Source organism: Rhipicephalus sanguineus, chromosome 10, assembly GCF_013339695.2.
Source record: "Rhipicephalus sanguineus isolate Rsan-2018 chromosome 10, BIME_Rsan_1.4, whole genome shotgun sequence".
Taxonomy (NCBI): domain Eukaryota; kingdom Metazoa; phylum Arthropoda; class Arachnida; order Ixodida; family Ixodidae; genus Rhipicephalus; species Rhipicephalus sanguineus.
This window is the reverse complement of record NC_051185.1, coordinates 57,720,640-57,733,841: the sequence shown is the minus strand read 5'-3', so window position 1 is coordinate 57,733,841 and position 13,202 is coordinate 57,720,640. Positions and strand designations below refer to the sequence as shown.

Sequence of the window (13,202 nt, the reverse complement as noted above, 5' to 3'; positions counted from 1 at the left end):
AATAGCTACATGTTAAATAAAATGTTGTTACTGTGGAGGCATTTTTCCTTTGATATTCGATATTCGATTCGATATTCGAAGGTGGATATTCGTATTCGATTCGTATTCGAAACTTTTGATATTCGCACACCCCTAGTTTTCTGACATATCCTCTGAAAAAGCTCCATTGGCTCCATCGCCATCGTGATTAGCAGCAACATGGCCGAGTTGACAATTATTTGCTGTGACAAATGTTACGTGTTGACTGTTTTCGGCAGCATCATGCGACCTTTGTCGTTGCTGTTGTCCTGGGGTGTTCACGGCGCAAACCAACAAACGTGGCTGCAGCCAATGCAGCGCCTCGTTCATGTTTGTGCACCCAAATATTACGGGAAAGAAAAAAAAAAGGAGCGACGACTCCACGACGGCTTCTCAACTACACAACGCGGATGTGCACTCGGTCGGCGCCAACTGCTAAAGCCAGCGAAGCTTGTTCAAACTTTTGTCGAGAAACAGACAAGTTCTTGTGAACTTCACTGAATGTTGCAAGAAATGTTGACTGAGCTTGATCTACTGCGGTCAATGCAAGTTCCGTGGTAGTCCTGTGTCGTGGTCTAATCGAGCGTTTGTTGCGCGCAGTCCTTACACGTTCCTTCCCTTCTTTCTTCTTTTTGTTGCTTGCGCATGCATCGCACTTACGTGCGCTCCGTAGGAACGAGCCTTCTTTGCAAACTCTGCGTTTCACAAATTTTCACTTTTTTCTGCCTTATTACGCACATTAGACGCAGTCATCGGGTGTGCATACGTACTGTGTGACCAATGCATGATAAACCGCTTTCCGGTAACTTGTGAAGTCCGAACCTAATGTTCATCCTAGAACCTTTAACACTTTGTGAAAAGCGAGTGTGACTAACTTTTTTATGGCATTTTGTGGAAGAGCCACAAAACGACCTCTGTTGCTGTCAGTTTACTGCTGTAGTGTTAAAAAAAGTAACAGTATGAACAGTGATCATCACACACACTTTAACTTGAAGGCTGATACTTTGCTTGCCTGATACAGGCCACCCCAATTAATTTCAGCCGGTGCAGTTTGCCCACGGCATCGCTGACCACTCATATTTTACATTATTTTCTTGTCACATGCTCAGACTAATATTCAAGACTCATGCATGTGTACTAATGACTCAGCTTTTCATTAAAACAACTTTTCATTAATACTTAGACGCACAAAAAGGATCTGGACATTTATACAGTGTTTAATTAGTTTTTTAATTTGTGGCACTGTATGTCAAAATTTGGCAAATTTTATGTTTTCAGCATTTGTTTTAGCAAAAGTTATAGTTTATGACTGAAGTTTAATGTGCTTAACACATAATGGGGTATCGCATGCAGTAGATTACATTTAAACATCATGGAATTAATATCTAAACTGATATGCTCAAGCGTCTTTATACTTCACTCTCAAATGGAGTGTGACGTTGGCAGTGATAGGAATTCAACCCCCAGCTTGATGCTGAACAGCCGAGAGCCATAGCCATAAAGTTACCACGGCAGCTTTGGAGTTGGGGAAATAAAAGAGCTACGCGCTCTAATGATATGCTTCAGATGTTAATGCATGAAGTGCATTATAAAAGCCGTTGTCGCATGCACTCTACATTTCTGTTGTGGTTTTCTTCGACTGAAATCTCTTGTTCACACTTTTCATTCTTGCAGGTGCCTGAACCATCTTGTAGGCCAGCAGAAGAAAGCATAATAGGAGCAAAGCCAACTATGAGAAAAATAACGTTAAATATTGGTGTATGATCTCGTGGCATATTTTTTTCGAGGTGCTGAAGCTTCCACTTTGTTCTTTTAAATCTCGGGCATTGTACTGATGAAACTATTTCGTCGAGTATAGTTGCACTTGACATGAAGAACTTCCAAGACTCACCATATTCAATTGGAAGACATCAATTGGAAATTTAAACCAGTCTTTTAGTCCATTGCACAACTAATTTTTTAAAGCACCCTTTTGCTTGTTGCAGTGGCTGTCAGTTGCAATGTTTTTGAGAACATGAACTGGATGAAGTGCTTGAATGCTATGTAGATTCGTAAAATGTTGAACGACAGCCTGCACTTGGCTGGAAAACGCAGCATTAATTGTGCATGGTTCTTTGTGTCTCACCTCACCTGTATATTTATTTCAAAGTGAGTGAGCGTTGAGAGACAAAAAACCATGCAGAATCGATGTCCTGTATTTTCTAGCATTTTCTTTCATCAAATTGTTTATGCATTCATTGATATTATACTCCATTTCATAAATCAGGTGCAACACTATGGAAGCTAGCAATATTTCTTGCAGTAGATGTGTTTGCACAAAAAAGTAGTTCAATGATTTTAATGCGATAGTGTTAAAGAGCGTCTTTGCAGAAATTCTGATGTCAGTTTGAGTGGGACCGAGGATTCGAACCTGCGACCCCTCGCTCCGTGGCATGATGCGTTTAGCCACTCGGCCACCATGCATACATCCTCTACCGTACTAATTGTGAGCTATTTATATACACGATTTAGCGTTGGTGGTACGCACATCTTGGAGGTTCTTCAGCAGCTTGATTATCACCCGTGAGATGGTGCTAAGGGTCCATGGGGCGCGCTTTTAAATGGCATTGCCCCGCCATGTGGCCGTGTTTCATCGCGCTACATGCATGGATATTGTAGCCGGAGGGCGTCCGCACTTTTGCTTTCCTTGCGGCACGGTTTAGGCTTCCACCGAGAAGTGAAGCCAGGCTAGCGATTGTTAAGGCGATACTAACACGGCTTGATTTCGCTATCGCCTTCTACTCTTGAAAGCGAAGCTCAAGCGTCCTACAAGTTTTACCACCCATAATGTGATTATTTTTCGTTTTAGAATGGGGAAATAAATGAAGATGCCATGTGCCTTAAAAATAAGCAAACCCCATCATTTATACAGTTGTCAATAGGTTGCTCTGGACTACTTAGTGTGTACCGTGGCCTCTGTGATTCGTTCTGGTACCCCGCAGCCGGAACCAATTGCTGGGGCCACGTTTACAATGACGAAATCCAAGTGCAAGATGCGTGGACTTACATATTTTGCTGGCCGAATTTCTTCCATAGCTTCCACTGCGTTGCACCTGATGTGTGAAACGGAGTATAGCACCAGTTAGCTGGAAGATGTAAGAAATGTAAATGATGCTGTTAACTTTACATCCATTATAGTTTCTGCACTGAACCGATTTGTCTCTCTTGCAGGCACCACCAGACGACGGCTAGCTTCTTATCGGCGAGTAGACAACTCGTCCATGAGACAAGTGGGACAGAGTGTCTCGCTCACTGAATCCAATCAGAGTGGAGTGTGCCCCTCTAGAAAAGTCCACACAAACTATTCGTATGTTTGCAGCTATTGCAGCAAGTCTTTCACTGTTAGTACTAACCTGACCGCTCACCTCCGCACTCACACCGGCGAGAGACCGTTTTGGTGTCACCTGTGCCCCCAGGCCTTCACACAGAAAGTACATCTTGTAGATCACATGCGCTTACACATGGGTGAAAGGCCGTTCCTGTGCCGCTTTTGCCCCATGGCCTTTGTGCGCAAGTTACAGCGAAGGTATCACGAGCATCGTATGCACTCGAAACGGACCGCAGCTGCTTGAAATGCTTCCGACACCTTGGTGACATTTGCTGGTGATGAGTGCTGTAGGAAATCTTCACAGCACGGGTGTCCTTACCTATCCTCAGTTGCTATAACATTGTCAGACATATTAGAAGAGAAGGAGCAATGTTTGTATATTGTTTGGAATAAAATAAAATGGTGCTACTTGAACGGCAGTTCGAAATTAGGGAGAATGGGCACGATTAGTCCTAGAGGAAGCTTGTATGGAACTTTCCAGAATCTGTAAAGGCAGCTGGGGAAGAACACTTCTTTAATCTCTTCTGCTTATCTCCAGCTTATCTTAGAAGTAATGTTAGAGCTAATGCCACAGTTTTGCAGAATATGGAAGCATGATAGCAGTTTCGTGTTTTATGTCATTTGATAACATCTTTTCACTTTGAATGAAGTTTGTAATAAAAGCACACCAGTAGTTATAATACTGTTGCAGTTGTCGAAGGCCTCTGTGTGTACAACATACAGCCGAACATTTCTTGATCTATCCCTGCAACAAGGCATTGCTGATGAGATGACATTAAAAGTTAGCTTCCTCAATTTTCCTGCTGTGCTACATTGTTGTGTGCTTTCCGAACGTGACAGCACACAAGGTATACATAGAGCAGGTAAACACTTGAGCTCTTAGCCATTCAATAAAAAAGCACACACATACACTCAGGCAGGTGGAAACGTGCCATGCGCCAATGCTACATTTTAGAGTGTTGATGTTACCGTCAGTGGTCACTGAGGTTAGTGTTGTGACACTGAACAGCTAAGAGCAGTACGAAAGGAGGGATTTGTATTTGAGACTGCTCATCTTTCTGCCGTAAAATCACAAGTGCACAACGGGGTACTTGCTTTGACAAAGGGCCTACGTGATGAGTACTGGCAAGTGAGTTTCAAGCTGGAACAGCTGCTTCGATTGTTGCTTTCTTTAAACATTCATTAGGTGTCTCCTTTCAGAGTCCACTGCTCTGTGTCGAAAGCAGGCATGTTTCTTGTTGTCCATGCACAAATGTTGTAAAATATGGACAGGTTTACAAGATCAATGTTTCATTCCTTGATTGCTACCAAATGCCTTGGGGCAGCAAGTCAACAGACTAACTGAATTGGAGAGCTGTGCTAATGTATATCCATTTTGAAATCTTTGTCTGTAAGGAGAAACTCCAGCAACATACTTCGTGGCTTTCGCTATTTTCTTTAAATACGAGATGTGACTAATATTAAACACTTTAGGATTGTCTGCACCAATGGAAATGATTACGCTTGTCCTAACTGTTTTCAGCACAGAGGGCTGTAAGTATATCACTGCATTATTTCACACGAGGACTGTGTAACAGCTTATTAGGGTTGTGCTTTTTTTTTCATGTATGTGCAAATTCTTTTCAGAATCAATCAGCTTGTGTTTCACTGTTGCCACCTTCTGATCCCACTGCCAATTGGCATGCTGCACCTGACGTTGGCCTAACCTCCTCACATTTCTGTAAACTGCACAGATAAGGAGCACTTAACAGAGGTGTTGCGCCTGTGTCACGTGTTCCTTATTGAATGCTGTTTACAAAAGTATGTGTGTTACTTTCGTTATAGCTAAATTTAGCATGTAAAATTTGCACAACAAGAAGCACGGATAGGAGGATAAGCGGTTGTCCTCGTCTGTTGTGTTTCTTCTAGTTTCTGTGTAAATATCTTGCTCTAAATATAGTTATAATGACAGTAGACCAACTAGCCCAAAAGACTGCCCTTCTGTGCCATACCAACAAGCCCGACTAACCACCATATCGAAGTTCACTAGCATCTCCCATCTTTGCCTCCGACATTCCTCTGTCCTTTGCTGAGAATGGCAAACTTGACTTGCGCAGACTTTGTCGCCGTGCGTCGCCGCCCCGGCCGACCACCTCTCCTGGACTCTCAGTTGGGAAGGCGTCTGCGGCGGTGCCTCGTGTGCGGCTATACCACGGCTTTCCACACAAGCATGCAAAACCACCAGCGCATACATACGGGCGAGCGCCCGCACAAGTGCGACTACTGCGGCAAGGCGTTCATGCAGAAGGGCAACCTGGTTGCCCACCTACGCATCCACACCGGCGAGAAGCCCTTCCGGTGCCACATCTGCTCCATGGCCTTCACGCAGAAGACGAGCCTTGTGGGCCACGTGCGAACGCACACGGGCGAGAAGCCGTTCCAATGTCGCTTCTGCCCAATGGTGTTTGCGCGCAAAATGCAGATGAAGAGGCATGAGGTGACCCACATGTGGTCCGCGGCTGAGGCTGCGGCACATGCGGCATCGAGGGAAGGGTCTCTGATGAACCACTCAAGTGGTTCTGGCTAGAAAACCCATGAGCTGTCGCGCTAGCTCAACAAGTGAGCTCACTTGTACTGGCTGTTGGGCATATCTTGAATGTGAATGTCTGGTGATGCGTATGTGGTTTGCGGCTGAGGCTGCGGCATCGAGCGAAAGGTCTCTGATGAATCGCTCAAGTGGTCCTGGATAGAAAACTAGCATGTTGTCATGCTAGCTGAACGAATTCTCTTGTACTGGCTATTAGGCATATCTCGAATGTTGTCTCGAATGTGGAAGTTTGAATGTGCCAGTGAGTGATGGTGATTGTTACCAGGTGTGAGCAAATGCTGGTGGGTGTGAGTGGACAGAAATGAAAGTGCGATGGGAGTGCTTCGCTAAGCTACCAGCGCACAAGTGCCACCAATATTTTGTGAACCTACGACAAAACGACATACTTTTAAAAGCTTGCCTTTACACAGGAATGTAATCGTTGAGGTATTCATGTGAACTAACAGAATATGCAAAGAATTATCTCAAACAGTTCTTGCCTTCCCGCTGCAAGGATTAAATATGCAATCGCACATTACTAATAATTGGGAACCTCCTTATTGTCAGTCTTTAAGATTATAATTGACATGTTCGGTTGTTCCTGCAGTAATGATGATGTTCAAATGACTACCATGGCCAGGATGAAGTTCTAACCAACGTATACACTTGTCTTGCGAAGGAGACATCAGAAGATCTGCCTTTTTGATCTGCTGGTGAACACAATTCACAAAGGTCTTTCTTCATAGCGTAGAGAGAATAAAAGCGAGGAGAGGTAGGGAGGTGGCCTCTGGATCCACCGGTGAGCAAAGGCATAAAACACCACCTAAATAAAAGCCTTTAAAAACGTGCAGCGCATAGACCCTAGATATTTGCACAGCTTTATCAATATCACAGTGGTTTAGTAGATGTTTGTCTTGTGGAGTGCGAAAGTGTGTACCCAGCTCTTGCCTTTGGCGACTGCATTTTGATGATGGTAGAATGCACATGCGAGAAGGCTTGGATGTCGAAACTGGCCTGGGGGTCTCACAGCATGGTGTCTCTCACTGGTCGGCAGTTGCTCGCATTCTTACTTGCACACAGTCATGCAAACACTCGTAGTATTCAGTCACTTCCATTCATACCTGCCGGCACCCACTCATGCTCATAGTGAAGTCTACAGTAATTTGACTGAGCCACTCAATCCCACACGTACTCCCACTCACTCCCTCGCCAGCAGTCACCTCATGTATGTATACTAACACCTACTGTGTAGTATCACCATCACTGGCTCTCATGAGTACCGATGTAAATAGCTTTCTGCTGTTTGAACTTGTATTCACTCGCACTCTTATCACTCACTAATGCTCTATCAATGAGCTGTTAAATCAGTGTTGAGTGAGTGCGAGTCATCGTACTATCGGTGTCAAATGAAACCCGAACAGCATCAAGCATTTGCAGTAGTATAGTATATGCCATCCAGTTATCATCATGGGCAGGCGCGCATATATGTGCAGTGCTGCCGAACTGGATGCGCGCGCCTGTCAGTGGTGATGACTGGACGGCGTGCACTATACCACTGCGAACGTTTGCCACTGTTCGGGTTTGATTTGACGCCGATAGTACTTGTGAGTGGATACAGCGAATTATGCTCGTAGGACATTAAACCCTACCAGTGGTGCATTCTTCCACCTTAAAGGGATACTGAACAAAAATAGGGAAAAGTGACGAAAACATCGAAATTCAACTCGGAAGATGCGACTGTTCCGATGAACAAAGCTTATTTAGCATATTTTTGGACAGTTGGCTGTATTTTGGCAAGATTGTCAGTGCACGGTGGCTGCATGCCAGTCTGCACGGTGCTGTGCGTTGATGACCGTGACGTCAATTGTCTCTGCGGTGGATGCAGGGTGCACATTTTCCTGTCCTGCTACTTTCCGCCTCTCATTTACATCTCACACTCCCCCTTCCACAAAGGTGCTGAGGCGTGCCCCATCCTTTAGGGGCTTTACCCCACCTGGGAGCATTGTTCACTGCCGGTGCCGTTTGTACTTGCTTTAGGGAACCGTAGTGGGAGCGGAGCGGGTTGACAGACGCGGGTGATGGCTGGCAAGACCGGCATCCCCATTTCCAGGGACGTTAAATGTCACCTCCTCTAATTCACGGTGGGGCCGCTCGATGAGGCATTTTCTAAAAAAAACGCATTAAGTTTGTTAAATTCTACTAGTTTCTGCCTGAAATGATGGTTGTTTCTACCGATTCAAGCACCCAATTTTTCAATTCGGCTGAAAATCTTGGTGGCAGACACTTTGTTCAGTATCCCTTTAATGCTGCCCTTGTGGACTCCATGTTAGAACAAAAGGCCTACCTCAGCATCTGCGTGTACAAGGGTTACATGGAAAGCCTGTAGTACCAGCCTGCTGCACTTCAACAGAGTAAATCACAGAATAGGCCAAAACTAAGTAGTTTTGTGATGAATCGTGCAAAATGTAGAAGGGTCGCAGCCATGTGGGTTAGCACTTTTAGCTAAACCACATTAATCCTCCATCATTAATTTCACTGGAGTCACTTATGAAGAGTTAAGCTAGTTTGTGCTGGTACACTGACTTTACATATTTTAGTACTAAAAATATAATGGGAAAGACTCGGGACAAGATGGAGCGCTGGACATGAACTCTGCCTGTTCCCTCTCCCGTTCCCATGCTTTCCCCGTTAAGGTTTTTATGCTAGCAAGTACGCCACAATAAATTTATCGTTTATGGATATGAACAAGATTCAAATCGAATATGAACAAAATTGTGAACCATAAATGGTGTGAATGAACAAGTTTTTTTGCAGTGTAAATTTTTTCCTGTTGCCATGCAAGTGGGTGACCCTGGACAACGACTTCTGTTCCACAACGCTTTCTGTCCTGGTTACATAAACTACCACAAGTCCATTATGACTTTTGCAAATGTTTGTTTCATCTCACTAGACTTGCACTATTAACAATATATATCTTGAACACACATTACTTTTCTTCACTTTTCCAGTTCATTATGTTCTTGTGTGAATAGCATTTCCTCCCTATGTACACCAATCGGGCACTTAGCGAATGAACTGCTTGAGGTTAGAAAATGTTCGCATTAAGAGAAGTGGATTGTAGGAGGGTGGCCTTAAGGCAACCTTTCAATAAGTCTGCAAGTTGCAGGACATATGTATGATGTGTAAAAATAGTGTGTGTTGTGATTCTTGCCAGACATATGGTGGATGCATTTTACCAGATACTACACAATGATCCCACGCTCATCTTGGTTATGGTTAACTATGCGCTTGCTGTGGATTAGTCTAGCGTCCCAAATATGCAAATGCATGTCGTGTTAAACATTTTGTCGCGTAAACTTTACCGTGAAGCTTCATTCTTGCTGTGTGTTTGCAGATAACGTTCTGTAAATTTTTAGCGATTGCAACGGCTCAGAGACTTCGGCATTACGACGCTGTGCGTGAAGTTGTGGTTGCATTTCACAACTGTACCAGAAGACGAAAGGTTATCCAGCTTTGGTGCATGTGACTCCAGTGTATCAGAATTTAACTGTTGCCCATTGCAACAGTGCCTCTAGCAGTCCCGGTGCAGCTTCTAGGTCTTACCTACCCTGGTATCTTAGTGTTAGTGCTAAGCTTTTGCGCCACTAATCACGAGGGTACAAGTTTTATTCCTGGCCATCGGCAGGTGCATTTTAATAAGGGTGAAATTCAGGAACACCCATGTACTTGAACCCACGAACACCGAAGGCACACACTAAAAGAACCCCGGTTGGTCGAAATTAATTCGGAGTCCTCCCCACTGCAGCATGCCACTGGTAATTATGTCGTGGTTTCGGCACGTAAAACCTCATATTCCCATTTTTGAGGATGTTGAACCTTTATCAGTCAGTCAATCACAAACTCTGGTACCTCTTTTAAAAGGTGAGCGAGGTTGCCAGTTTTCAGGTGTCCAAATTCACAGGATTTCCTTGTACCTCAGTTTGCTGGCTGTAAAATGGTATTACCACTATTGCATCACAGCTATTTCTCTTCTTTCAAACTGAATACAGGGTAGGAACCAGAGCGTGTGATTTGTAAACAGCTGATTTCTTTCAAACCCGTTCATTTTTTGACACCCATGCATTAGGTGGTTTGACTGAGCAACACGGCTAGTGTACGATAGACTGACACTAACTAACAGAATGAAAAATGAGCAGAAGTTGTAGAAAAATATATCACAAGCTTGCTTTGAATGAGTTGCACTCATTATGCAGAATCTAAACATTTTGGACGATGAAATGCTTCTGCTAAGGTAGAGACTTCCCTAAATGGGGTCTATCTAAGCTAGCTTTACAGCATTTTAAATTCACGAGTGTAAGCGCTCTCAATGCACCCCTTATATTGTATACAAAGAGGAGGAAGACTAGTGAAACTTGTACGTGCAAGTGTTAGCACAAAAGAAGGCAGTTCCTGCTTGTGCCCAATGACATATTTGATGTGTAAGTCTCTACAACTAACTGAATCCTGCATTTACCAGTAGTCTTAACAGTGGATTGCTTGTAGGTATGCAGATGTGCACTGTTTTGAATTTTACATTATGTCTCTCATATTTATCAAGGTGTATGCATTTCGTGGAACCATGTTTTCTGAGTGGCGCTTGCTTTGTTCCTCTTAAAGCTTCTAGTGACTGCATCGGCTTTTGTCTTATGCTGTTGTCTTCACAAGCACATATCAGCAAGTGCAATCATTTGTTGCTATGGTTTTCTATATATTTCTTAGTTTTTAAGCTCTTAATGTGTTCAGCGTCACAATATGCAACTTGGCATTTTTATTTGTATGCTATGGGTTCATTTTAACCGCCCTCCCTGTGTAATAAATGTGGGCCAATAAAGCAGCTTTTACACTGTTATATGGTTGTCAGATCATGCTCAGAATTGCACTGTGCCGAACATGGTGGATATGGCCTCTTTACCAGACCATTATGGTTTTTTCTTTTTGCATTTGATACCATACCAACAATTTTTCAGGCTTCCTGTGGCCTTTGGTTACTTTTGAACTGAATTTCCAGAGTCGCTGTCACTGTATAATGGCCAGTAAAAGCCTATAAAGAGTATTTCTGGCAAGAAAAAAGGTGTTGGCAAATAGATACAGCTAAAGGAAAAGAAAATGACAGATTCTACACAGCATGCATCAACTATAAAGCAAATTCACCGCAGTAAAGTTCTGCGGCTGAAATTGGAAAAATTACACCATTTCCCGCTAAAGGGGACCATGAGGTGATGCGAAGCCGGAGCACTTGCACGATCGCGTTTCGTTGGTGTTCATTGGGCATGCTACCGACCTCGCGTCGTGAAACGCGAAAGAGGAACGCTACGCGCGTCGTGTCTTCCCTCTAGCCTTGCCCTTAATACTCACAGGGCGAGCGGGGAACGCGCTCGACAGGCGCGCGAGAGGGGGGGCAGTGTAGGAGTGGAGAGAGAGGGGGAGGGGACGCGCATGCGCTGGCGCTCATCGCGGTGTTGCGCAGGAGAGAATTTCGGCATGTCTAGCCCGCGTTTCAGAGAGGGAGGGGAGAAAGTGGAGAGGGGGTGTGTGGAGAGGGTATGCGCATGCGCAGTAAGGGTGGTCACGCCGCACACCACCACCACCACCGGTTTGAATTCTGCTATAAGATGCTTCACATCTAAAAAATATATCGGCATTACTGGAACAGGAAAAATGACAACATATATAAAATGCTTACGGTGAAAGCTGCTGTGTGATCACAACAGCTGATTTTGGTGGCATAGTTATCCGCCGCTTCCAGAGTCCATAACAAATATCGTGCACAATGAGAAAAAAAAAAGTGCTCGAGTGGGATTTGAACCCAGGCACTCTGTGTGGCAGTCGAGTATTGTAACACAGAGCCACGCCAATGCTTGAAACTTCTTCGCAAAAAATTATGCGTGGCTCTGCTGTCGTAAACACCAAAGACCAGCGGAGCTGGTGGAAACCCAGTAGAGCTGTACCAAACCACACTGTGTCTCGGTTAGACGCAGGAAGACGTCATCGTGTTCCAAGTCCGCACAATGCTTGCCAAACGATTCAACGTTTAGAACGTTGATTGTAAATTCATCTTCGGACAGCTTCTCAAATGCCTAGTGATGCCTATTGGTCATCGTGTCAAGGGGGTGTTCTTTTAGCATAGCAAACTCGGCAGCCCAAGTCTTGCGTACATTTGCCCGGTATAAAGTGTAATCTTCATCTAGATTCATCAACTAAAGATCTTCTATGTTTGGTATTCGCACAAACGCAGACCTACAACTACACCATTGTTTGGCATTGGCAAGCTGCATCGGGTCATTCACGTTTTCAATCTCCGGTGCAGTTTCAATTTCATTTTCCTTTATTGGTTCGAGACAACCACAAGCATTGTGTCCATAACGCCAGCATTTGGTGCGTTGTATAGGACAAAGAGCTCGCGCTTGGCTAGACAGCTTCTTAATTTTTAGTGGGCCAGAAATGAGCAGTAGGGCTGGCCCAATTTCTGTGGCAAATAACCGCTGGGCAAAGCTGCGCACGACATGAGAAACCTAGCGAGGTTCTAACAGCTCCACTGTAAAAGAGGTGTCATATTCGGAAAGAAATCAAGTTAACAGATGTAATAAAGCATCATAGAAGTGCAATATAGTACCAGGCGTCACAGAATGTGAAGTGCATAACGAGCAGGTGGTTTAAAGCTTCCCACCCATCTTTTCAAGAAGGGTTCGGCCACAATTCTTCATCATCAGCCGCAGCATCAAGAAAGTGCACATAATGCCTTAAGACGTCTAGTGGGTACCTTGCTTCTCTGCAGAATGCATAGTGGGTACTTCTTTACTTCACAAAATTATGATTATTTATGGCATAGTGGGTGCCTTGCAACTGCACTTGCAGTAGTCGACCCAAGAGAGTTTACTACAGGCTCTAGAAAGGCTGCTCCTCCGGCTTTCGCTGTAACTGTTCGTGTTCTGTGGAGGCCTGGCATATCTTTTTTTTTTTTTTTTAGACAGTACAAATTTTTATAAAAGCCTTGTGACAGTCAGTCTCCTATCGTTCTCGCGCATGAAGGCAGACATGCGTTGCCGCAGCTAAAGGCGACGTCGAAGTGACTAATTAACAAAAACTTGCTAATTAACCATGAACATTAATTATTGACTAGAGGACAGTTGTTTATACTGAAAAGCTGGAGTCCATGATAATTTATGGCATACTAATATTTCAGAAACCAGAAACGTTGCTCGTAATTTGAGA

General features: G+C 44.2%; 1 protein-coding gene across 1 annotated transcript; it reads left to right on the top strand.

The window, feature by feature from the left end:
• Positions 1–206: 206 nt before the first annotated feature.
• LOC119406401 (zinc finger protein ZFP2-like) lies at positions 207–10,839 on the top strand. Its single transcript, XM_049420079.1, has 2 exons — positions 207–3,617; positions 5,415–10,839. The coding sequence occupies exons 1-2, from the start codon at positions 3,279–3,281 to the stop codon at positions 5,949–5,951; spliced, it is 876 nt and encodes a 291-aa protein (XP_049276036.1). The 5' UTR covers positions 207–3,278; the 3' UTR covers positions 5,952–10,839.
• Positions 10,840–13,202: the final 2,363 nt, after the last annotated feature.

Excerpts from the sequence above, each read along its gene's own strand:
- LOC119406401 (XM_049420079.1), top strand. The coding sequence starts at position 3,279 with ATGAGACAAGTGGGACAGAGTGTCTCGCTCACTGAATCCAATCAGAGT. Across the intron at positions 3,618-5,414 it reads GTATGCACTCGAAACGGACC|CATCTCCCATCTTTGCCTCC; the intron begins GCAGCTGCTTGA and ends GAAGTTCACTAG.